The sequence below is a fragment of the Cebus imitator genome, unplaced genomic scaffold, assembly GCF_001604975.1.
Source record: "Cebus imitator isolate Cc_AM_T3 unplaced genomic scaffold, Cebus_imitator-1.0 Scaffold541, whole genome shotgun sequence".
In the NCBI taxonomy this organism is placed as follows: domain Eukaryota; kingdom Metazoa; phylum Chordata; class Mammalia; order Primates; family Cebidae; genus Cebus; species Cebus imitator.
This window is the reverse complement of record NW_016107856.1, coordinates 1,817,820-1,844,860: the sequence shown is the minus strand read 5'-3', so window position 1 is coordinate 1,844,860 and position 27,041 is coordinate 1,817,820. Positions and strand designations below refer to the sequence as shown.

General features: G+C 42.0%; 1 protein-coding gene across 2 annotated transcripts; it reads right to left on the bottom strand.

The window, feature by feature from the left end:
• Positions 1–1,849: 1,849 nt before the first annotated feature.
• HSD17B7 (hydroxysteroid 17-beta dehydrogenase 7) lies at positions 1,850–26,472 on the bottom strand. 2 transcript variants are annotated; one of them, XM_017515128.2, is made up of 9 exons: positions 26,335–26,472; positions 24,248–24,451; positions 20,720–20,812; positions 19,535–19,649; positions 17,479–17,673; positions 13,629–13,733; positions 12,834–12,890; positions 11,673–11,771; positions 1,850–2,358 (listed from the first exon to the last, which is right to left on the bottom strand). In XM_017515128.2, exons 1-9 carry the CDS (start codon positions 26,367–26,369, stop codon positions 2,269–2,271), a joined length of 993 nt encoding a protein of 330 aa, XP_017370617.1. In that variant the 5' UTR covers positions 26,370–26,472; the 3' UTR covers positions 1,850–2,268. The 2 variants fall into 2 exon arrangements, with proteins under 2 accessions (XP_017370617.1, XP_017370621.1); XM_017515132.2 differs by having other exon boundaries at positions 24,248–24,379; positions 26,335–26,466.
• Positions 26,473–27,041: the final 569 nt, after the last annotated feature.

Genomic DNA, 27,041 nt, shown 5'->3' with positions numbered 1-27,041 from the left:
TATGTAATTAAACTGAGATATAAATGGAAGTAACTTGCCCAAAATCATACAGCTGGTCTCGAACTCCATATAGCTAGTTAACTGGCTAAACCCAAATCAGATCCAAGGTCCGCCCAGCCCTAAAGCCCATACTCCCACCATGCCCTCCACTTGATCAGATGCTGCCTCTCAGGTCAAACTTAAGAGAGCTGAACCAACCTTATCGGACAGAAAGTGATCACTCAGTGCCTTCCGCCCGCGCGTTTGAACCATGACATTCTGGCTTATCAATCTCTAATAAAATTATAATGTACAAAAAAAGGCTCTTTATTCATTCACATATATTATTGCATTAAATCCTTACTCCATACCCATGATTAGAAGCAGCAGAAAGATAACCACTCCAGTTTACATATGAGGAACCTGAGATTCGCAATAGATAATGTGCTTCAAATTTACAACGTCAGTGAATGGAAGAGTAAAACAGCTCTGATTTCAGGTCAGCTTCACCCTTCTCTCTCAAAAACAGTGGAGACAGTGGTGTGCAGTTCTCATTTTCACTTATAGAATGTTTACAGAAAACCTTTAACAACAAAATTAGAGAAATTGTAACCAAAAACTTCATAAACTGTTAGGAAATTATACATCACTTTTTACTTTTGTTAACTCATTCAAAATTTTACTGACTTTAGATTTCAGGCTTTATACTGGTTATATGTATAGTAAAAACATACAATATTTTATCATTTTTCTTCATATCAAATGAGCCCTGGGTGTGGTTCTTTTAAAATTTATAAAAGCAAAGTTTACATAATCATCCGATACATGTAAACTAAATCCTCACCACTTTCCTCTACTACTGTACTGCACCTTACACGAGCAGTTGCCCAATTAGAAAATTTTATTGAAACTTGAGTAATTTCTTCCTGGAAGTTTACAACTATTAAGATATGATCATGAAAATGGGTTAGTCACTAATGAACAAATTTGCAAATAGTGCTAAGGGTCAGGCCCAATATTACCATGAACGACCTCAGTATCAGTAAAAGATATATTTTTAAATAAGAAATAATTCAAGCGACCAAAACACATATTGATTTAGTTTTTATTATTAACCACATGGGTACCCACATGAGGACTGTTAGGATTAACAATCTTAAGATGGTCAGAAGCAGCATATAGAGAAATAAGGCAAAAGAGCTAAAAAAGTTGCTCATAAAGCAACAAAGCTACGACTGCCACTCAGAGTGGGCAGTACTTCCTTTTGCTGGGGGCAGGCCAAAAACAGGAGCAGTGGGTGCCTGTGTCACAATTATTCAAGTCCACCTCTTGTCCCATGGAGAGCAGCTTGGGCCCCAGTTAGCAGAATAATATAAACAGATATTCTGCTGGGTGACTGGAATAATTTTTATTTTTACATAAAATTTTTCAGAAAAGAACTCTAATAATTTTGATGTAATACCATTCCAGAGAATAACTAATTGATATTTTTACTTTATATATATATTTTTTTTTGGAAATGGAGTCTTGCTCTGTGACCCAGGCTGGAGTGCACTGGCAGATCTTGGCTCACTACAACCTCTGTGTCCTGGGTTCAAGCGATTCTCCTGTCTCAGCTTCCCAAGTAGCTGAGATTACAAGCGCATACCACCACATGTGGCTAAGTTTTGCATTTTTAGTAGAGACGGGTTTTTACCATGTTGGCCAGGCTGGTCTCAAACTCCTTGACCTTGTGATCTGCCCACCTCAGCCTCTTAAAGTGCTGGGATAACAGCTTGAGCCCCCACGCCTGGCCCAGTCTTTTTCTCATATGCATAGGAGCATGCGCACATACACAGTCTTAAAGAGAATTCCAAAAGAAAGGAAAAGAGACAGTTCATAATTTATTACAAATGCACATTATCCAACTCGATAGAAACCCACGTGCCCCAGAATGTACAGAAGGTACACAATGTTTCAGAGAGCGTCATTGTCAGTTCTGGTTATACATACATATATTTTTTGAGACAGGGTCTCGCCATGACCCAAACTGTAGTGCAGTGGCACAATCTCAGCTCACTGCAAACTCCACCTCCCAGCCTCAAGAGATCCTCCCACCTCATCCTCCTGAGTAGTTGGAGCTACAGACACATGCCACCACACCCAGCTAATTTTTGAATTTCTTTTTGAAGAGTCAAGGTCTCACTATGTTTCCCAGGCTGATCTTGAACTCCCGGTCTCAAGTGATCCTTCTGCCTTGGCATCCCAAAGTGCTGGGATTACAGGCATGAGCCACCACACCTGGCCTGTTTATGTTTTTTGAATAGTGACCCTAACATGCTTTTCCAGTTCCAGTAACTTTCGATAAAATTTTTCAGCAGTATCTTCATCTAGGTCCATCTGGAAAAGAAGCAAAAATAGAGATGTCTAGAAAGAAAAAATAAGATGAATAGCATCTGTAGAAAAAAAAGGCATTCACTATATGAAGCAAAAAGAAAGGAGGGAGCAGGAAAGGGCCATGGTGGCAGACACATGGGAGCTGTCAGGAAGCTGAGAGCCTGCGAGGAAGGAGACCCAGGCATCTGGGATTTCCTCCCTCTCTGTCATCCACCGTGCATCTCAATAGAAGAGCGAGCAGGCCAGCTGGCGCCTCCTGAATCTCCTTCCTGTAAATAACACGCTTGGTATTGGGGAAACTCTCCAGAAGACAGTTTTTACTTAAAACAAGATCAAACCCAAAACCTTTTCACATGTGATTCCTGAAACTATGAACCAAAACCCTTTTCATATGTGATTCCTGAAGCTGTAAACCGAAATCCTTTCATATGTGATCCTAAGGCTGTAAACCTGAGAGTCTTCCATGTGTAACATCTAAAGTATAAGCCTATATAAAGGCAGAACCATCCTTTGTTAGATGAGCTGAGCTTTGGACAAATTATCACTCAGGCTCCTAGGCTGAATAAACTTCTTCCTTCTTCATCTGGAGTTCAAGAGATCTGTTTCCCCGCGGCTGCTCCTGCTACATTTTTGGTACGTTTGGCTGGGAAGCGAATTTCGGCTGGCAGATGGTGGGAAAAAGTCAGGCGGTTTGACTAGCCCTATGGAGCATTCCTGCAGGGGGACTCCTGCTCGCTGGGGCGACGAATCCGGAGAGTGCTCCCAGGCAGGTGTTTGCCCGGTGGAAAAGCCTCGCTGGAGGCGAGCAGGGAGGCCCGGTAGTGTGGATCCACCCAGTGGCTGAACACCGAGAAGGAACAGGTATTTGGGACGTCCAGAAAACGGAATATGGTATGACTGAAACCAGGAAAATAGCGCACCTCATTTTCGGTGGAGGCGTGGCCTGATCACCCACGGGTGCCAGATTCAGCGCTTTTGAACATGGCTCTCACTCTCTCTGTAACTAACCTTGGAAGCTTTTTGCTTATGGTTTTGAATTGGAAGGAGAGCGATTGTATGTGTGTCTGTGTGTGTAGATGTGTCTGACCAGATTCATCAGTCATGAAAAGTATCGGGCCCGTTAGAAGGGGCCGCATGTATCGAGCAATTTCTAAGAATTAGAGACAGCCACATAAGGCTGAGTGGAGAAGCCTCTGGACGTTGTGAAAGGACTGAAGTGAATGTAAATCAGAGAGTGCTCCGTGCTGCGTCTTGCTGGGCAGGAACTGCTGTGAGTGAACTAACACTCTCCTAACTGTGAGAATTGTTTCTTTTGAGTGTTAATATGGGTCACTCCCATAGCAAGCCCACCCCTTTAGAGACCATGCTGAAAAATTTCAAGAAGGGATTTAGTGGGAATTATAAAGTAACTACGACACCAGAGAAATTAAGGGCTTTATGTAGGGAAGACTGGCCAGCATTTAGCGTAGGCCAACCTAGGTCCCCAAAGGGGACCCTAGACAGGTCCCTTGTCTCCAAAGTAAGGCATAAGGTTACACACGGCGAGCTAGAACGTCTCAATCAATTTCCATACATAGACTCTGGTTGCAGTTAGTTGTGAACCCTCCGAAGTGGCTAAGAGAGCAGGCAGCAACTGTTTTAGTGGCCAAGGGACAGACTACTAGAAACCACCAACCCCTTCGCCTCGGAGAGACGCGGACTCTTAAGGGACAGGCAGATTCAGTGGCAGGAACAGCAATTCCCAAAGTTCTGGCAGATCCGGAGGCAGAAGAGTTTTTGCCCTTTCCTCCTCAAGGACTTGCTGCCCCTGAGCCAGAAACCCTGGCATCCCCATCAGAGCTGCATACCCCTAAACCACCTAGAGTAGACAAAAGAGTGTGGAAAAACTCCACTCATTGCTGCCCATTTCCTGGAGGCAACTGCCGTCTGGCAGCCTGTCTGTGACCCAAGGCTGGGGTGCAGATGCCTTTGAGAGCAGAGGTACACGGGAGTGGACGAGGACAGCCACATGGTAGAAAGGCGTGTTTTCATGTACCTGCAGTTCACCTCGGCTGATCTTATCAACGGAAAAACAACGACCCCTCTTATACCAAGAAGCCACAGGCTCTCACTGACCTATTGCAAACTACTATTTGAACTCATAACCCCATTTGGGCTGATTGCCATCAGCTGCTTATGCATCTTTTTAACACGGATGAAAGGCAAAGAGTCCTCCAAGCCACTTCTAAATGGCTGGAGGAGCATGTTCCTGCAGACTACCAGAATCCCTAAGAGTATGTCCGGGTCCAGTTACCAGGAACTGAACCCCAGTGGGATCCGAACATCCCGGAGGGCATACAGAGGCTAATCCGGTACAGAGAAGCCTTGCTAGAAGGATTAAAAAAGGGGGCCCAGAAAGTTACAAACATTAATGAAGTCTCTGAGGTTCTTCAAGGAAAAGAGGCAAGTCCCACCCAATTTTATTAAAGACTGTGTGAAGCTTACCACATGTACACGCCTTTTGATCCTGAGGACCCCAAAAACCAGCGCATGATAAATATGACATTAGTCAGTCAGTGTGCAGAAGGCATTAGATGAAAATTGTAGAAGCAGGCAGGATTTGCATGAATGAATACTTCACAGTTATTGGAAATAGCTAACCAGGTGTTTGTAAACAGAGAGGCAGTTAGCCAAACAAAAAGGCAGTAAGCCAGAGAGAAAATCGTAGGAAAGTCAGGCTCAACAGAAGGCCAACTTGATCGCTGCTGCTATGAGAGGAACACCCCTAAGAGTGTGGGAAAAGGGGGGGTTCCTGGAAAGCATCCCAGTCTGCCTGCCCACACCTGCAACGAGATCAGTGTGCATTTTGTTGAGAAATAGGACATTGGAAGAAAAAATGTCCACAGTTAACTGGAAAACAGGGAGACCCTGAGCACAACGCTTCAGACAAAAGTGAAGGGGCTCTGCTCAACCTAATGGAAGGGCCACTGGAATAAAAGAGAGGGGGCCGGATTCATATGCCCCCAAAGAGCCCATGGACAACAGCCCTGTAACCTCCCATGGAAAGAACCAAAACCAGTGTTGTTAGAGCTATTAAGGTGTTAAGAGAACAGACTTTCTTGTACTTAATGGACCACCCCTGCCCCCCTTCTCCCGCAAAACTTGTTGTGCAGATTAATAAATAAGAAAGACACCCTGCAGCTAAGACTGCCTCAGGCGGTGGTCATCCAGGCTCTCCTTGTCCCTCAGAAAGGAGGGTGGAGATCTTCCTAGCCAGGGACCAAAGACTGGCATTTCTGCCCAGGCCAGTGCAGGGCTTGCATGACTTTGCACTCACTTGCACCCAACTTGTGCATGCAGTTGGGATTATTGCCAGCAGAGGATAGCTGGTTCACTTAATTGGACTTAAAGAATACTTCTTTAGCATCAGGCTGGCTTTTGAAAGTCAAAAACTATTTGCATTTCAACGGGAGAAATCCAGAAGCAGGTGTGACCACCCAGTACACCTAAACCTGGCTTCCCAGGGGCTCAGAAACTCTCTCAACATCCTTGGGGAGGCATTAGCCTGTAACCGCCCCCCTAAAAGCTTCTTGCTTGCATGCTGCCCCCATATGCTGATGATCTTCTTTTGGGACACCCCACGGCAGTCGGCTGCACAAACAAATGCCTTACTTTGGCACCTGGAGGACTGTAGATATAAAGTGTCTAAAAAGAAAAGCCCAGATTTGCCGACAGCAAGTGAAGTATCTGGGGTTTAACATCCAGAAGGGGGAACGCAGCCTACGAACAGAAAGGAAGCAGGTAATTTGCAACCTGCCAGAATCCAATACTAGAAGGCAGGTAGGATAGTTCCTGGGAGCAGTGGGCTTCTGTAGATTGTGGATTTCCAAACTTCGCTGTACTGGCCAAGCCCCCATACAAAGTGACAAAGAAGGGAGGGGAGAAGACAGGACACCTTTTGAATGAGGCAGAAGCAAAAAGCAAAACTTCTGTCAGCCCTGGCTTTGGGGCTAGCCAACTTAACACAGCATTTTCGCGCTGTCGGAGGGGGCGGGGAGGGGTGGGGGAAGAGGAACGGCAATTAAAGATACTAGCCTCAACTCAGGGAATAATTTAAATATCAAAGCACCCCACACAGTAGTGACCGTAATGAATACCAAAGGACATCTTTGGTTAACAAATGCTAGGCCTGCCAAATACCGGAGCCTGCTAAAATAAAAATCTCTGCATCAGCATTGAGGTCTGCAACACCTTAAACCCCGCCACTTTGCTCCCAATGACAGAGGGCCTGGTTAAACAGAACTGTGTTAAAGTCTTGGACTCAGTCTATTCCAGCAGGCCTGAGCTTTGGGATCAGCCATGGACAGCAGCAGACTGGGAGTTGGATGTGGATGGGGGCAGCTTTATTAATCCACAAGGAGAAAGGTGTGCAGGCTCTGCAGTGGCAACTCTAGACAGTGTAATAGAAGCCAAGTCACTGCCTCAAAGCACCTCGGCTCAGAAGGCTGAATTCATTGCTCTGACTCGAGCCCCAAAGTTGAGTAATGGCAAGGTTGCAAACATTTACACTGATTCGCGATATGCCTTTCTGACTCTCCAAGTACAAAGAAAAAGGCCCATGAAGTAACCTGTGTGCTGCTTCAAGATCTTATCCCTAGGTCTGGACTGCCACTGCGCATCAGACCAGGCAACAGACCAGCATTTGTGGTGAACTTGGCCCAGAAGATAGCGATGGCCCTGGGGTATTATTCTGGAAACTGCACGCTGCCTATTGCCCTTGGAGCTCGGGAAAAGTGAAAAGAATGAACCGGACTACCAAAAATAGCTTAGGGAAAGTGTATCAGGAAACAGGATCAAAGCGGGTGCAGGTACTTCCCTTGATGTTATTCAAAATTAGATGTATCCCCTTTAAAAAAAAAAAAAAAAAAAAAAAACAGGATATTCCCCTATGAAGTCTTATATCTTAGGCTCCCTCCCCTACTCCGGGCACTCCCGGGAACTCCTTGGGAGTGGTGAAAGATTGAGTTAGGATGCTAGTTACCAGCTCTAGGGAGAATCGCTCAGGATACTTCAACCTGAATAAATAACAAATGCCCTGTAAGCCTTTTTCTCCCCAGTTCATCCTTTCTTACTAGGTGATCACGTGTGGATAAAGGACGGGAGTACCGCCCCTCTAAAGCCACAATGGAAAGGACCTCAGACCTGATCCTGACCAATCCCACAGCCGTGAAGGTAGAGAATCCCAGCCTGAATCCACCACAGCCGTGTAAAAACCAGCAACAGCTGAGACTTGGACCAAGGCAAGGACTGCAGAATCACCTTAAAAAGGACAACAAGCCTTGCTCCAGCCACATCCTGGAAGCTGGCTGGTCCACGCAGGGCTGAAGCATGAAGAAATTCATCGTGGGACTTGTTCTTAATATTTGGACTTGTACAGTATGAACATTAACCAATTTTAAAGAATGCCCTCAGTATATACTCCAGGTAGGGTGTAAAAGTTACTGCCATTCTTTTGTACTACAGTTCTTATAAATGTAGAGGGACACAGAAGGGAACCCGTTTATATAATGGTACTCAGTATAAGGTGTGTAATCTGGGAGATGGACAGGTAGCTATGGCACAGGCATCATTAAGCCCTCTTTCTTCCTATTATCTGTTAAGTCAGGTGAGCTGTTAGGGTATTCAGTCTACTCTGCTAGGGAGAAAAGACACCTAAAAATAGGAGACTAGATAGATGACAAGTGGCCACTAGAGAGAATTATGGAGTATGATAGGCCGACTACATGGGCAGAGGATGGCTCATGGGGATACCGGACCCCTATTTACATGGTCAACCGGATTATCCAGTTGCAGGCTATTTTGGAAATACTAATGAAACGGGCAAAGCTCTGTCCCTCTTGGCCCGACAAGAAACTCAAATGAGACCAGAACCGCTGGCCCTAGACTATTTGCTGGCAGCTGAAGGAGTCGTCTGCGGAAAATTCAATCTAACCAATTGCTGTCTGCATATAGATGACCGGGGCAAGCAGTGGAGGATATTGTGCGAGACATGACCAAGCTGGCACACGTGCCTGTACAGGTGTGGCACGGATTTAACCCTAAGTCCTTATTTGAGGGTTGGTTCTCATCCTTAGGAGGATTCAAGACCCTCATCATAAGTGTTATAATAATAATAGGCGTTTGTTTGTTGCTCCCTTGTCTACTATCCCTGTTCCTTCAGATGATTAGGGGATTCATCACTACCGTAGTTAGCCAAAAAATGACATCACAAGTATATTATATGAAACATTATCAGTTTCTTCAGAGAATCTGGAAAGCGAGAATGAGAGTAAGACCTCTCACTGATATTATAAAGTGGTGAAGGTCTCAAATTGGGTAGATGATATGTCTCAGAGGGGTACCACCAGATGCCAGCCAGAGCTCTCCTGTATAAGGTAGTATTTAAAGAATCACCTTCTTGACCTGCAGTGAGCATGCTCAGTGACTAGCAGGAGTTGGGGGTTCGCGAGAGGCCAGACTCCGGCTGGACCTGGGTGGCAGTTGCTGGTTCAGAATGTGGAAGCACCACTCTCCAACTGGAACAGACCAGGCTGCCTAGCTTTGCCCAGGAGGCTTCAGAGGACAGCTGGATGTTTGTAATAACAGTAGGAAGGAGACACAGGCATCTGGGATTGCCTCCCGCTCTGTCATCCACTGTGCATCTCAATAGAGGAGAGGGCAGGCCAGCCAGCGCCTCCTGAATCTCCTTCCTGTAAATAACATGCTTGGTATTGGGGAAACTCTCCAGAAGACACTGTTTTTACTTAAAACAAGATCAAACCCGAAATCTTTTCACATGTGAGTCCTAAAACTATAAACCGAAACCCTTTTCACATGTGATTCCTGAAGCTGTAAACTGAAACCCTTTCATAAAGTGATTTCTAAGGCTGTAAACCTAAGATTCTTCTACGTGTAGTATTTAAAGTATAAGCCTATATAAAGGCAGAGCCTTCCTTTGTTAGATGAGCTGAGCTTTGGACCAATTATCGCTCAGGCTCCCAGGCCAAATAAACATCTTCCTTCTTCATTTGAGATCTGTTTCTCGTGGCTGCTCCTGCTACACCTGAAGACATACTAAATCTCAGTCTCAGTTCCAACACTCACCAAACCCACTGATGCTTCCCTTAAGCAGCAAGACTGAAAGATCTGAGTTTGCTATCTCCCTAACTTTCATATACCCAGGAAATAGAAGATACCAATCAAAGGATAAAACAGAAAAATCAAGAGTTTTGTGAATTTCTAACAGCTACTCACTTCCTAATATCCATCTGGCTTAGTAAAGGGCCCTGGTTTTAACTGGGCTCACTGCCCTCCAGATAAAAGATGATAATTCAGCCTCCATTGAAACAATGAGTGCTGGGGCCATCAGACTATGTTCTGGCCAGTGAGATGTAAATACTGCCTGGAGTCTCTTCAAAAGGAATAAAGTGTCCTTTCTTCTTCCTTCTTCCATATCACTCTCTTGAGCAGCAAGCCTGAGGGCCACGCCCTAAAGATGGCCCAGCGGTGACTGCAAGAAACTTGGGTACCTGAGAATGTGTGGAGTTGCCATGGCAGCCCAAGACTGCCTCTCTCCTAAATGCTTTCACATGCAAGAAATTTAAAATTCTCTCTAGTTTAATCTATAGTTATTTTACATTCTTGTGTTTCATGCAGAAAATCTCGATTGTAGGTAAAGGCAAATCTTCAGCCCTTTTAAAATAGTGCTATCCTTTTTATAAGTCAACACAGAGCCTAAACTTCAAGAACAGGCTCTTTGTTCATAAAACTGAAAGGCTAAAAATTAAACTTTTGAACCTTTTGAAAATAACATTTATATTCACTCAGTCATGTTAAGAGTTTTTCTATAACAGAACTGGAAGAAGCATTACAGAACTCTTCTAGTTCAACTCCATCTTTTAACACAAGAGAAAGCTGACTTACCCAAATTAATCAAACGTTAAAATACTTTCTTCAATGCATTTCCATAAAGTGCTAATGACTGTGTCAGTTTGTAGAATTAAACATGTCTCCCCTTAATAAACAAATCATTCTCTCCAAGTTGATAGATAGTAAGTTCAAACACACTCTGCAAGCCTAAAGTAAGCTATTTATTAGTCTGCAATAGAATTCCCCAAAGGGATGTTAGATTATATAAAATTTGCTTAAAAAAAAATTTATCGTCAAGAACTCTTTGAAAACAGCAGCATTAAATATTTCACACACATTTCTTAACTGTTTCGACTTCTCACAGCCTTTACTTTGCTGATGTATGCTGTACAAGTCTCTGAAAGAGGAGAATGTAATATGAAGCATGATTCAATTTTACTTGCCAGAGGAACTGCTTCTTGCAAACCTTCTCAAGAAACTAGTATCCCACAGAACATGTTTTGAAAAACCTAGAAGGTTCACTTTTAGTGAAGAGATAGCACAGGAAGACAAGTTCATGGCTCCCCTTTCAGCTCATGCTACTAACAGAGGCCACAATCAATGCCAGTTACTTGACTTACCTGAGCTAACAGTCGCCTCAATCTCATTGTATCTTATGCTAATACCTCCTCACAACAGTCTGAGCAGTAGAAAATCAGATGCTGAAACAAACCTCACTCATGACAAAAGTACCAAAAAAATAGTTCTTAGTTTAAAATATATTTTTTCATTCCCCAGTATGTAACTCTATGTTTGATTTCATTTCAGAAGATTATACCAAGTCTAAAAAGCACAGTACTGATTTGATTTTTTTTCTGCACATTATCCTGTCCCTCTTCAAAACACCATCCTGTCCCTCTTCAAAACACCAATCTATTAAAGCTGATAATTGTCACAAGCAGAATTGAATACTTTAAGTGAAGTTAACTTCACACAGAAAGACACTTCATATTTTATCCAACTTGCAACGTATTGACTGAGTACCTACCATGTGGCAAGGCAGCCTCCTCCTCACAGAGCTTACATTCTGACAGGGGAACCCGAAGGTGAACAAACATGGTCTGAAACAGGTACAGGATTTCAAGAAAGCCTACCACAGAGGTACCAACTGGTCTGTGGGGTCACTAAAGGCTATGGGATAAGTTGATCTGAAGGATGAGCAGAAATCAGTTGAAAGAAGAGGCTGAGAGCAGCTCAGGTAGAGAGAGCAAGATGTGTGAAGGCTTAGAAGCAGGAGAGAGCAAGATGAAATAAAATCAGACCAGTGCGATGCCAGTGAACAGTGAGGACCTAGAGAAGGGGAGATGGGAGCTGAGGAGCTGGTCAGGAACACTGGGTTTAATTCATCAACCCAGCAGCAAATATCAGTGCAACAAGGTAAGCACATTTACCTTCTGGGTTGTGATGTAATTTCTTCCGAAGCCAGTGGTGGCACTCAGATATTTGGTCAGAGGATTGAGAGATTCAGGCTTTTGGTGGAAAAGCCATACCTGGAAAGGAAGGACGTGTCAATGATTTGTTTCTTCTGCCCAAGGTGAGTGAGGCTGGTGGTGACTTACAATTAACACTTTACAGAGCTCCCCACACAAATTATAAATATCCTCTCAAATATAATCAGTGAACGGTTTGGCAAATATATTGAGAACTAATTAAAATATAGTTTAAAAGCACTTGCTTCTATAATCAATTTGTGTCCCTACAATAAATGCATTTATTTCTGTAATGATTACCAAAACAAGAACATCAAAGCCAATTCCAATTATGCCTGCCTTAGCTACTTTCAATTCAGTCAAGATTTAAGAATCTACTAAATACTATAGTGCTAGGCCCTTAGGTTTCCAAAGTGAACAAAAATCCTGAAGGAGCTCAAAAGAATGAGAGGGACAAACATAAAGAACTGACTCAGATACAGAGGGTTTTTTATGTAGGACAATTCTGATCCATTAGTAGAGGCTGCCTCTGGAGCTCTGGGTTGAAGAATATTCAGAGACATCACTTGTGTAAAGCAGAAAAGAAGTATTATAGCCCATTAGTAACATCTGCCACTGATGAGGAAACATATGCAATCCATTTGCCATGTGAGATTTAAGGAAATCCACTGGCTTCCTAATAAAATAACAACTTGATCCTCTAAGAGGGAAGAAAATCTTCATAGAGGGGAGTGGCATTGAACTTTGTTATCCTGGCTCTTGACCCACAAGATGCACTTTCTCCACGGGAAATCATGGACTGATTGTGCAGTCACCGTCCTGCTTTGCCTGCCCCTCCAGTGTCCCACTGCCTGTCTCTCCTCCAGCTGCTGGTGTATCTTGCCTCTAAAGAAGTGCTTTCCCTGTAGTCATGATGCCCAGTGCCATGGTAGATGTTACACTCGCAAACTTCACTCCTAATGTTTTGCGCTTAGCCTTAAAGTCTGCTTTTAGTTCCAAACAGGACCTTGATTATTCACAGAACTTATTATCTTTTCTGTTGAAATTATTTTTACTACCAGTGAACCTATAATTCACAGCTGCTAAGCCCTCATACAAGCTGTAAAAACTTCAGTAACATACCAGTGCTTCTGTTCCATTGTATGGCGTCAAAGTGAATGCATTTGCAAAAAAGCGAATCTGTGGAAAACAACAATTATTTTGTGATGTTTAGAATAGAGTCACAAAAGAATTATTCATTTAAATGTTAAAAAAGAAAATCTCCCTTTCTGATTATAGAACATTTTTTAAGTGACCAAAAAATAAAGAAGTCAAAAAAAGATATATAACTTAATCTCCATTACTCCAAATCAACTACGTTTAACATGAAGGCCTATATACTTCTGATCTTTTCTTTATGCCTGCCCTGAAGGAGAGACATTTCTTCCTGAGCCCTGAAGATAGAATCATTTCCTAAAAGTAGTATTTTTCAATGTGTGCCGGAGGAACAATGGTCCTGTCAGATGTTCAAATCACGAAGCAAAAACATGGTTCATAATGCACAATTATCCCCTTCTTGGGAACTTTTAATGCACATGACCACTTCGAAAACTCAGAAGAAGTTGTTTAAAAACAAGTCCAGTTTAACAATGTTTAACATGGGTTTTCTAAACTTATATGATTACAGAACTCTTGGGATCTGTGGTGCATGGGCAATGAAACATTCCTTTAAAGAGAAGTGCACACTCAAATGGTGGCACAGAAGTAATACTTAAGAAATATTAAGCAGAGGTTTCACATTATGTAATTAAGTTCAAAAACCTCAAGTTAAATGGCATTCAGGTTCAGTTCCTTACATCATTTCCCAACCCTGAGACACATCTACTAGGTCCCAAAAAGAGATTTCATAAGCTAAGAAAAGATGTATTCATCACTTACCAGCAATATTGCTGGCATCAACAGCGTCCATATGAAGGGAGGCAGAACTCCATATGTCAAATTGGTCAATGCTGTACCTGGACACACCACACTGGAATAGAGACCCTAGGAACCGAGATGGGTAGCAGTAAGATTTTAACTCAATGTATACTGACTCAGTCCAGCTACGTGGTAGTTAATAAGAGAGGTATGCACGTGAGCCAGGGAGTCAGGTAATAAAGAATTCATGCTCTGAGTTGTCTCTGAAGTTGGGTAACACATTTATGTTGAAGAATCATGTATTAAGAGAACCCACTATAAGAGGCACCCAGGATGAAAAAATTAGTAGGACAAAGTCTCTATTCTCATGAAACTTACAGTATAAAAAAAATAACCAATCTTTTTTTTTTTTAGATGAAGTCTTACTTTGTCACCCAGGCTGGAGTGCAGTGGCACAATCTTGGCTCACTGCAACCTCCGTTTTCCAAGTTCAAGCGATTCTCCTGCCTCAGGCTCCCGCGTAGATAGAACTTCAGGCTCCCACCACCACGCCTGGCTAATTTACGTATTTTTAGTAGAGACAGAGTTTCACCACATTGGCCAGTCTGATCACAAACTCCTGACCTTGTGACCCGCCAGCCTCAGCCTCCCAAAGTGCTGGGACTATAGGCGTGAGCCACCACATCCAGCCAAAAAATAACCAATCTTAAAGCTGGGAGAGAAAAGTAGGGCCTAGTTATCTGAGTTTTCCTGATTATTGGCTTAACTGAAGATCAGCTTTTCAATCATAATGAGCATTTAAGATAAAAAGAAGTACTGAGTACAGTTCTTGCCTTCAAGGAGTTTCTGGCCTAATAAATAGACAGCTAAACCTAAAGTATGTGTCTGTTTCCCTGCAGGTACGTAAGATCCATACCTCTAGCTTGAGGTGGGTGCTCCTGGTATCAGGCTGTATGTGCTGTCACAAAACTCTCTCCAACTGAAGATCTCTAAATCAGGTCCTTAGCCCAGTACTTATTTTAGAAAGTTCCACCTTATAAAGAGAGCCCCAATAACATAGAGCTTATGCTAATATAAAGGGTCCTATGTGATCTATAGTTAAGCCCTGGAATGCTGGGATTTGTTTTACTATTTTATTTAGTTTAATTTATACTACACATCTTATCTTATTTTGATAGTATTTTAACACACTTTTATCATTTTTAATCTCATTTTTTCTTTTAAATAAAAAAAATAGGAAGTGCCAGTGTAACAGTTCAATGGACAGACACACCCTGGGCAAGAGAACCTGGAGGCTTTTCCTCCTTTATTTGCTGCTGTAGAGGCTTGGCATCGCCTAACACGGATCAACCATCCTCTGAGAATCCCCTTGATTTACAAACAATACTCTAGAAAAAAAGTCAAGAGCTGAGACTTGAAATAACGCACTCTGCCCCAAAAACAGCTAAGGAAAATGTCTTATTGTAGGAACTACCTAGGAACAGTTGGGGACTATTCTGTCCTAAACGAAGACATCTTCAAACTAAAATCCAAGGTTTCCAACATATATAATTTTCTCATGTTGGGAAAGAAACAAAAAAGAAAGACGACAGTCTTAACCAAGGCCGTCTCCTTCTATTTATTGAATCATAGGGATTCAATTGCGATGATCCTGAGTATTCCCATACAGCTTGAGTGGGCGAGCATGCATGGATGATAAAGTCTATCAGGCAGCCTGTATAGAACCTGACAACATTTCCAGTAACACATGGCTTCAAAAGGAATCCCCTCATGTCATTCTACTCAGCTGCTTCTTTCCTCATAAAGGCCAAGGAGAAAAAGTCACTGGCTGAGAACCAATCCCAACAGATTTTACAGGCAATAGCTAAATCTCTCTCTTTTGTAAAAGATAAAATCCCAAACCTTATTTAATAATTGAGACTTAAATAGAATCCCAGAGCTTTTTATGAAAGGGAAAGCTAATCCCTCTAATAGGGAGTTCTCAGAGTACCAGGAAGCAGTTGTGACAAGTTTTTAAACATCTCAAGAAACTTCAGAAGGAGGTGCACGATTGGGCCAACATGCTGAGTCCCATCTGCAATAACAACAGCCAATACAAGAACATGCACACGCATGTGCAGATCACATGCACAGACACCTACACACATGCGCATACCCCAAACATACACTCACAAACACATCTGCACACACTCACAAAACCCATACATGTACGTATGACCCCCCTACACATGGGCAGGCACACACATACCCACACTCATGCACCGCCACATGTATATATTTGTGCAGACACATGCACACACAAACTCACATTCTGAATATAAAGCACTGCTGTGACTGTTTCATTCCCAATAAATCTGTGAGGCAGGCACTATTACTATCCTTATTTTCCAGATGAGGAAACTGAGGCATAGGGAGATTAAATAATATGCCTAGGGTTACAAAGCTAGTGACAGAGTCTGGATTCAAATCCAGTTCTAGAAAGTATGCTCTTAGCTTCAACTTTGTAAGAGGCATGATTCAGACTGGGTGCGGGCACTGTAATCCCAGCACTTTGGAAGGCTGAGGCAGGAGAATACCTGAGGCCAGGAGTTTGAGACCAGCCTGGCCAACATGGTAAAATCCTGTCTCTACTAAAAATACAAAAGTTGGGTGGGGTGGTACATGTCTGTCATCCCAGCTACTCAGGAAGCTGAGGCACAAGAATCACTTGAACTCAGAAGATGGAGGTTGCAGTGAGCCAAGACTGTGCCACTGCACTCAAGCCTGGGGAAAAGAATGACACCCTGTCTCCAAAAAAAAAAAAAAAAAAACGGGGGGGGAGGGGGCAAGATTCTTAAGAGCCAGATCACAGAATACCACCTGAGAAAGGCAGCCATTCCCAAATAAGCCAAGTCTTGACCATCACATAAGGCTTATATTTCTATGTCTAATTCATGATCCAAGAAGCTCCCTTGAGGGAAGACATAACTCTTGATCATCTTTTTTTCATTTTCTTCCTTAACCCTAAGCCTGGCCCAGTGCCCTAAACATGACAGGTCTTTTGTAAATGTTAGTGAAATTAAACTTCTCCATAGCCCCATACTCATACAACACTGTTAATCAAAGCAAACAAAACAAAATGTCCAGAGGGAAGACTGGAGATTTTCACGTAAGAATTTAGATCTGGGCAACAGACATACAAAGAAGCAGTAAGTTGCAGACCATAGTGGCCACAAGGACCCAGTATGACCAACAAGGGTCACCGTCCCCTAAAAAATATCCTATAAACGGAGATCCTCATAGAGACAGAGCTCTGGAGTCTGACCTAAAACCACCACTATCCAGAAGGTTTTATAACTACTTGACTGTCCTATAAACATCTGCTATGACAAACACTAGGAGGCAGCATGGTGCAGTGGGAAAGGTCCAGGCTGTAAAGTCAGGCAGACTTGGGCTCAATTCTGAGCTCTACCATTTACGAGTGTGTGATCATCAGATAAACAACCTAAGTTCTCCGAGATTTAGTGTCCTCATCTGAAAATGGGAATACTCAGACCCATTTCCATGTAATGAGGCAGGTATATAATGACATACACAGATGAATACAGCACCTGAAACACAGCAAGTACCGAAACAGTAGCTATTATTACTTTTAGTAGTGTCACTCTGTTAACATAAGTGAGAATGCCTGATGTACCACAGAATGATTAATGAACTACCTATAACTAAAATGTCAGGAGCTGATTACCTCCCCCCAAAACTTTCATATACACCAACTATCAATCTAAACTACAAGAGTTAGTGGAAAGCCAGTTACCTTACTAGGAAATCAATAGTAGGCAATTAAGAGAGCCCTCCCCTGCCATTTCCATATCACTGGGACAGGCCTTACCTGCTGGTTGAAGTTCCTGTTCAAAGCCACACTGAGAAGGTCAGTGGCATATTTGGAAGAACTGTAGGGTTCCTTGCCTTTGCTGTGCTGGAAGTCCTCGAGGCTGAAATTAGATTTCCTTGCATTGCGAGATGATGTCCAGATGAGCTGAGATGGATTGTCACTGTGACAGAGGAGAGGCTCCAGTTCCCGAATCTCGGTGAAAGAAAAAAAAAGTATTAAAATATACTGTCAGAGTACAGATAACAATTTTGAAACCACTGTCCATCGATACTGAAACTGAAGAATTAAGTAAATGGATGGAGGACGGTGGGAGTCAGATTTGTCACTGTTGAAGTGGGACATCACAAATAAAGGTATTGATCGACTTACGACCTATGCAACTTATGACCATTCGACTTTACGACCACAATCGCTAGCCACGACTGCTCTGCGTCTGGCAGCGCAAACGTTGCCAAGCCGGGCGGACGACAGTGCGGACCAGCTTCCGGCAGCACTACCATCTCCGCGTGCATATAGCCTACTCAACTTAGGACCAAATCGTGTTACGACTGGTCTGTCGGAACCAATCGTGGTCATAAGCCGAGCATTAGCTGTAAGCATGGGGAGGAAGATAGAATGATCTATATGGTAAGAGACTAGAGTCAGAGACATCAGTATCAACTAGTTATCTAAAAGAGACATGTATGAGTTACGCATAAAAATATTTACAGATACGTATACATGCACGAGTTGGTATGCACATATATATATCCTTGGTCTATTAGCTGAGAGGGTTTAGAAGACACAGATATCTCAGTAGCAATAAGCACCCAGATCTTGGTTTCTAATAACCATTCTCTGATAAAGGAAATGAACGTCTTTAGAAAAGTAGCTGATTCTAGGACTGAAGAATACAAAAGATGAGTCTGAAGCATCTTATAGTGCCAGATAGTAAAAAGCTGCTCAAAATGAAAGCTAAAACAAAAACAGAAAAACCACAATGATGGGGGTGTGCCAAAGACAAATAGGAGCCAACTGAAAGAGCTACCAGTGACCAAAACTGGAAAAATTTGAGCAAGAAAATTAAACAGTATTTATAACTTCAAAGTACAAAAAAAAAAATCCATGAGTCCTTATGGATATAATAAATGACTGAATAAAGACATAAAGGAAGGAGAACAGACAAATCTCCATGCAGAAAAAAATCCAAATAATTTCTGTGGATAATCCACTCTTAAGGATGTAGAGCACTATCCAGTATGCATTGGCTACACATAGTTACTTTCTTTCAAAGAGCGGAGTATGAAAAGGGAGAAAGAAAAAGTAACTTAACAATGGAGAAACCCGACAAACATTACCTCAAGCCAGGTGATCAGGGTTAATATTGACAATGAGAAGTCATACTGATAGAATACATCCTTGATATGATATCATGAGAATGTCGCTTTACCTCTCTGGCCTTTTTCCTAAAAACCACATTCTTCAATCTCACCATGAGAAAAACATCAGACAAAATCCAAATGAGAGACTCTACAAAGCACTTGAGCAGTACTCCTCAAAACTGTCAAGGTCATCAAAAACAAGGAAAGTCTGAGAAGCTGTCATAACCAAGAAGAGTCTAAGGAGACATGACTGCTAAATGCAATGTAGTATTTTGAACAGGATCCTAGAACTGAAAAAAGACATTAGGCCAAAACAGAACCCAATAAGTATGTACATAAGTTAATAATAATGTAGCAGAACTGATTCATCTATTTTGAAAAATGTATCATACTAATGCACAATGTTTATAGTAGGGGAAACTGGGTATAGAATATACAGAAATTCTCTGTACTATCTTTGCAGTAATTCTGAAAATCAAAAACTATTAGTACATTTATTAAAGAAAAATCTAATAGGAAAGGTTCCAGATATGTCCCATGCTTACAATAAACAAGCCAAATGCAACCAAGAGAACTCAAACATGAGATTAAATCAGTTAACTGGTTCCTCAACCATAATAATACACTGTGCCCAGAGCTCTACAGAAACTATCACACCAAATATTAGCTGACTAAGCCTACAGCTTCTTTACCAGGATAAAATGGCCAAAGACATTGGTCTCAAACACCTCCTGAAGTCCATCAGCAGTGATCTTATCATCCTGGGTCAGCAGGCCTTCAGCTGTGGAGAACATATGAATCACATTTCTGAAACAGCAGAAGAAAATTGTAAGACTTTTAAAGCTTCTTTAACTGGAGATGCTTCCCAACCCATCCCCCTCACTCATAAACTGCACCTCCCTTGATTCTGTAATGACACGAATAAAAAATCCCTATTTCTCAGACTGGGTTATTGTATTAAATGAAATACCAAAGTCCCTCCTTCCCCCCACTAATTCACAGAAGTATTTACATACTTACAGCTCACACTACCAATAGGAACTTGAGTCTCTCAAAAACCTGCTGCTAAAACTCCATTCATCTCTTTCCAAATCAGGTTATAGGTAAGTGTTCTAAAGGAATAATAGGCTACGCCAAAGGGAAAAAGTCTTCCTGCGCACAAAGTATGTTTAATTGCCACAGGTTGTTTTTTAACTGGGAATTCTTCAAACATATTAATACGTTGTTCTGCTGTGAGGTCAATTTAGTAGGTCAAGACCAATGCAGAGAGAGAGAGACTTTTAATGGAAAAGAAGTAAAGCAAAAGTATTAGTATAGTGAGTAGCACACAGTAAGAATGCAAATTTATGAATAAGTTTGTTGGGTCACAAAATAAGATTTATTCCTATAAATAAGAATTCTCCGGTTGTGTTTCAACAGTTTTGAAAGCCACTACACAAATGTGTAATGAGAATCTCCCAGAAAGACATTAGTTCTCTGCATTTCCCCAACCTGCTGGCCAGAGCACCTGACATACAGCTGGGAAATAGGTCAAAGTAGCTTTCCTGGAAATTGGAGTCTCTCTGAGAAATCTAGAACTCTGCCTAATTTCAAAATGTTCTTGCTAATAGGCATATCCGGGCAGACCAAAAATGGACCTTCTAAACCATCCAACCACTTAGAATGTCCTGGAGACTTAGAATACCATAAAAAGCAGGACTTTCAGCAACCTCCACAAAAGATGATTGAGATGATACGGTTGCAACACCTTCTTTTTCTGTCTTCAACCTTTTCAATACCCTGTTACCTTTCACCCCTCCAACTTAACACACCAGCAAAACTAGGCAGAAAAATGAACACATTCCTTCCAATCACTTCAAACATAAAATGGAAATTACCTTGAAAACAGGCCAGAGAAAAGTGCTTTGATATTTAGGTGTGGATTAGGCATGATCCCGGCATTTAGATATATACAGTCTAATCTCTGAAACCTGCAGGTGAACACCAAGACAAGATTGTGAGTTGCAAGTAAAAACATCAAGACAAGATTGTATATTTTATCTCTAGAGTGACTAGAATCAAGAAGGCTTAAAAAAGACAAAAAATACTTTTTAAATTAATAAATTAGCCACAGCAAGCTCAAAAGAATTTATAGTACATTAGAGTTACAGCATTTCTTTCTCAACAGTTATTCTTTAGCCGCAGTAAATATTTGAGAATTCTTTTTTTGGTAGTGGCTTCAAACAATCTGTGGAGTCATCATGGACTTGAAGCAAAACCTCTGACCAACAATTCCTTCCAGCTCTATCTTCCCAACAAGGTATTGCAGCAACCCTCTATCTATTAAACCCACTTTCCTCATCTTACAAAGTGTCTTGCTTTAAAAAAAAAAAAAAAATCCACATCTCCTCTGGTTGACAAGTAAAATTTATATCATACTGATATTCACCTGACCTGATCTATTAATGCTGAAATCTGAATGCCAAAATATATAATGAAACAGAAGATCCATGTGGAAACCTTTGTTCATCGACAAGTCCTATGCATCATAAAATGATGAAAGTTCATTAAGAATACAATGACATTATAAAAGATGAATGGGGGTAAGGTATTCTTGTTGGGTTTCCTCCTGGATACTTGTCATGGAAAGGACACGAAATGCTGAGTTGAAAAAGCATTTTCAGTTTTAAACCTATATAAGTCTTCATCTAAGTGTACTTATTTTGAACTAAGTTCAAAACGGGTAAAGCCTGCTCTCATGATACTCACAGACACCATTAAATATTCAGAATATCCCCTAGAGTTCTATGTGCCACACTGTCTCTGAATAACCCGACATTAAGAGCCATAGCTCCTAAATTTAGGACCCTGAAATGCATACATGGTTTTCAATACAGATCACATACAAACATTTCATGATCATTCTATAAATAACTGACAAATGACTCAAGTTATTAAATTGACCATTTAATAAAATGCCGATATTGTTACTACTATTTCATCATATAAGTGCCACAAAGATACTGTGAGTTCATCCACTGTTGCTTGTTCCATTACCTTATTTGCAAACTTTTATCTAAGAATATTGACATATTTGGCTAGGAACAAAGAGGAAATGTTTAGTAAAGACACCAAATTAAACTCTGGCTTCAGTAAAATGACATACCACTCATCAATAAAATAACTGCCACAATCGCTCTATTATAGATAAAACAGAATCACTATTTCTTACTAGTTTTCATCTGCACATACCTAACAGAAGAGAGTGCTACAGATGGAAAGACCAGGTGTCAGGGATGCTGTTGCTTCAGTCATTAGAAGGAATTTTCAAGCTCTCTTTAGCTCTAGTTTACTTCAGACTTATAACTGAGGAGATCCATTTGAGCCACTGAGGGTAGCAGAGCTTTGACATAAGCAAGAATCTATCTGGACACTTTCATATAGTACAAATTTGTGAATATCACTACAAACATCATTTCCTAAATCTGAATAACACCAACCATCTCAAAACAAAAAGGCTGTTTGTGAATTAAATAAATACCTCAAAACTTCAGTAAAATGTGGATGACAGGCACCTGGGACAACTCACTTATCATCTGATCCCTTCTGCTCCACAGCATCACTGCCTTGAATCTGTGCTAAGTTGCTAAATATCTTACTAAATACTGTATTACTAAACTTGTGATAAAGAACCAAATATCTTGAACCTTGGGAGGCATTTGGGATAGTCTGTACTATCAATGTTAAAACTTTAAGTCTCAAAAGTAAACTGCATCAGAATGGAGTATTATTAACTGGGAAATGACGGTTCTTTTCTGCCAAATAAGAAAATATAACAAAATCTAAACAAAGCAGGTAAGAAGCCAGCTGGCTAAGGTTTGGGAAAAGAATGCCTAAAAACCTGATTAGAAGCTCATAACTTTTCTCAGCTTTATGGTTTTTATCTCCATAAGGATGTTTAGCATATAGCTTCACAGCTCTGGAGACTCTTAAGTTACAGAGGAGTAGGGGATGTGGAATATATCACAATTTCTGTGAGAATAGAGCCTAGAAAATCTCCTCAGGTTTTTTTTTTAAAAAGGATGTGGCAGAAAACTCTAAGAGCTCAGCCGTAGTGGAGAGAGAAGCCACATTTTTTGTTTGTTTGTTTGAGACGGAGTTGCTCTGTCAACAGGCTGGAGTGCAGTGGGGTGTGATCTCGGCTCACTGCAACCTCCACCTCCCGGGTTCAAGCGATTCTCCTGCCTCAGCCTCCCAAGTAGCTGGGACTACAGGCACGTGCCACCATGCCTGGCTAGTATTTTGTATTTTTAGTAGAGACGGGGTTTCACCTCGTTAGCCAGGACGGTCTTGCTCTCCTGACCTTGTGATCCACCCACCTTGGTCTCCCACAGTGCTAGGGATACAGGCGTGAGCCACCGAGCCCTGCCAGAAGCCACATTTACAAAGGACTAAGGCCACAGCAAAAAGAGCGGGAGTAAAGAAAATGAGCTTTCACTTAGTAATCTGGGCATTTGTAACGGGGAAACGCAAATGATTACCAATGCACATAAAATACAAAGTATTTTTCTTCAGCAAATGTCTTCATCAAGAAGGCCTTCATTGTTTCTACACACTTCATTTTACTGTCCAAGGAAACAAGGTAATTTTTTGTTTCTTAAGTGCCTCAATACTAAAATATTTGAAAATTAATTATTCCAGATAGCCCTAGGGCAGCATAAACTAGTGCGGGGTTCTTGGCCTTTTTTCATCATAAATTCCTCTTACAATTTAAAAACAAACAAACAAGTAAATAAAAAGCCCTCTCTGTCCAGAATAATGCATTGTACACCTACATGCAATTTGTGTTCACTTTCAGGGGAGTTATACGACTGACGACTCTATTCCTTCATATACCAAATATTGATCAAATGTCTATTGCATGCCAATTACTGTGAAGGTGTGAACAAATCTTTATTGGCCTTGGGAAAAAATACCCATTAGGAAGCAGGGAGAAGACCTGGGGTCTTGGTCCCACCCAATTAATATAAGATTGGATGATCTTCATAGGCACATTACCCTTATTTACGTGTCTCAGTTTTCTTACTTGTTAAATGTCACTACTTGCCTTATCTACTTAATGAATTCATCATGTGAAGGAAAGGTGTAAAAAATGAATTGAAATGTCAAAGGAGTTACCTTAACATAAGGCAGTGCAACTGATCACACATCAGAATGTACGTTAGTCTCCATAAAATAATTATGATCATGGTTAAGAATGAAAACGTGGTATTGAGGCACAATGGGTCACTCTATTACAGATCTCCTCAGATAATGGCTTACACTGCATCTGGTTTCTCTTTAGGTTTCTTTTCTTTCTTATTTTATTAAGTGTTATGCTGCGCAATCACATAAGAGAAAAAAAAATTCATCAGCAAGAGATATACCTTTGTTTAAGTTCCTTAGAGGCCTGGAAGACAGAGTGCAGGTTGCTGACATCCACCTGCACAACGGTGACCTCAGCAGTGGGGTGAGAGGCCAGCAGAGCAGCACGGACAGCTTCTGCCTTGCTCATGTTCCTACATGCCAAACACAGATGAAGCTCATCATCTTCCACCAGCAACCGCTTGCAGAGGGCCAGGCCAATACCACTGGGAGGAAAATTCAGACACAAGATGTGGATTATCTGGGATGGCATCAGGTAGAGGCATTTCTCTCTGGTTCAGAAAACTGTGTCAACTTGACCTCCAATGAGAAGCCCAGATAGAAAAGCCTCAACCATTATTTAAGAAAGGAGGAATCCTCCACTCTAATAGTCACTTGCTTGAGATGCAGTCTAGTTTGTGTTTTTCTCATTTTGGAAAACTTCAACGACACAATAACTGGACTTAAAACAACAGTTGTTCTTTAGCCTTTCTATTACTGGGCCTTATCCTGCCAGTGGTTTTCATTTTGTACTTATTAATGCACTCATGAAAATGATTTAATATATCACCAGTAAGGGCTGAAAAGAGCATCTTATTAAAATGTGTATTTTTACTATGCACTCATGAAAATGATTTAATATGTCACCAGTAATGGCTGAAAAGAACATATTATTAGCTGTTTCCTATGTGCATTTTTACTTTGCTGTCTAGGCTCCTCACGGGCGGGCTCTACCACCTGTTGGCATCATAGCCACCATAAGGAACACCAGAAATCTATGATAAAGGAACAGATGAATCCTTCAGAATCAGGCATCAGTAACATCCTTCTAAACAACTATAATTGAATAACAGAAAAAAAAAAAACTCAATATGATTAAGTAGAAGGTAGGAATACACTAAATATTAGGTGAGGACCAAGAAAGGGAGGCAGGGATGAGTACACCACTCTGAGACAAAGAACTTCAAAAACAGTATTGCCAAGCCGCGTAGGAGTGGCGACCGGAGTCAGACCAGCCTGGCTGACAGCAATGAAAAACTGGGTCATAAGTTCTCTTTCAAGACTTAAGCTGATTCCAGGCAAATATATTAATAGTTAAAACCCAAAAAAGAGGCTGGAACCATCAGTATCTGTTAGCACTGACATTAAACCATCAAAAATACTTATTTGTCCTCACATGAGAATAGTAAGCATTTACTATACAATTGCACATATCACAATATATGTAAAAGAAACAGACAAAATCCATTCTGATTTATTTCAGTAACTTCCACATAAGAAGCACCAATCAACTGTTAAAGTCACCTGAGAGGATAAACTAAAAAGTTGCCAACTGCAACACTTATCAAGCTGCCTTAGTTAATATGCGTGTGGTTAAATAATTGAAAGTGGACCAATCTTCAACGTTTAACATGTCCTCTGTCTTAATCAAAAATGCCAAATGCAACTCGTAGGAAAATGGTTTGATTGGCTTCATCTTCTACACATTCTTCATGGAAGTGCAAATGAGTGGTAAACAGGCAACAGAAGAGGCTGAGAAACTAAATGAGCAACCCTGGAATAATTATGAGCTCGTTATTCTGCACCCCAACCATGCCTTCGTAGGAAAAGGTTAATTTTCTCTGGGTTTCTGAAAAGTATGTTAGGTCTCTAGCACTGAGCTAAATAGAACGGGATCGTTTTTCCCCACCGTTCAAATTTGTAGGCAAAAGGCTTGTACAGACAAAATACCTGGAGTTTAAGACATGACCACGTAGTTAGGAGCAAAATGTTGGGCACAGACAGTAAGTACGAAAAAAGCTCCAAGATGGGAAAGAGAAGGGGCCCGCGTGAGTCCCCTATTCCCTTGATAACCTCGGGATTATCACTGTGACAATCGTCACTTACTGACGCTCTAGTTTTCCCTTTCACTGCCATGTTTAATTCACAGCCCCAGTTACTGAGCACCTCAAGGGGCCGGCACGCCCACCTCCAGCAGTGCGGGACTCCGGGAAACCTGGGCAAAGTCAGGGGCGGGCGCTCCCGGGGTCAGTCCGTGGAGGGTCGCAGACCCCTCCTCTCTCGAACCCCTGATTCGTTGCCGCCTCTGCCAACCCAAAGGAGGCCTCACCTGCTCGCCCCGGTAATCAAAACCACCTTTCGCATCTTTGCTCTCGCACACTTCCAGGCACTGAAGCACACGCCACCGCTGCTTTCGGAAGTCCTAAGATTTCGGCCCAGTCCGGCCCACCTCTTCCGTCACCAATCAGAGTGCGGCCACGCCCCTCCCCCGCCCGTTGCGTCATCGAGTCTGCGCTCATCCCTCCAATCTCAGTCCTCCAACCGCTCCCTGACCTCGGAGACGGGGTGGGGTGAAATAGGCCGAGGGGCGGAGCTGCGTGACGCAAGGGCCCGAGCCAATCCAGGCTCTCCTCGCTCCGCCGCGGTGCCGCCCCCGGTCCTGCCCGCCCAGGACTCCGTGGCGCCTAATCAACTTGGTGGGGGCGTTACCCCCGGGCTAGCGCTCGGGCCTGGAGCTGTGGTACGCACGGGGGTCTGTGCCCTGGCGCCTGAGATTGGCGCTTCATTACAGGAAGGTGTCAGGGTATTTGCACCAGTGCCCATTTTAGAGGAAGGGTTTGGGTCTAGGAGCTAAAGTTGGGGGATTCCTAATTCTCCATTCCTTTTTGGATGCGTAGATCCAGGCATTGTGCCACTTCACAGCCCAACTTCTGATGCCAGACCTCCTCCTCTAAAGAAACTTAATTGGGAAAATGAGCACTGATTTTATTAAGAACTTTATGTAGAATCATGCGTAAATTACCAGTATTCAAAACT

Bases quoted from the DNA above. Each gene is read 5' to 3' on its own strand.
- HSD17B7 (XM_017515128.2), bottom strand. From the start codon at position 26,369: ATGCGAAAGGTGGTTTTGATTACCGGGGCGAGCAG. The intron at 24,452-26,334 runs GTGAGGCCTCCT...TTTTCCTCCCAG, and splicing joins TTGATTACCGGGGCGAGCAG to TGGTATTGGCCTGGCCCTCT. The intron at 13,734-17,478 runs GTAAGGCCTGTC...CTCGGTTCCTAG, and splicing joins ACAGGAACTTCAACCAGCAG to GGTCTCTATTCCAGTGTGGT.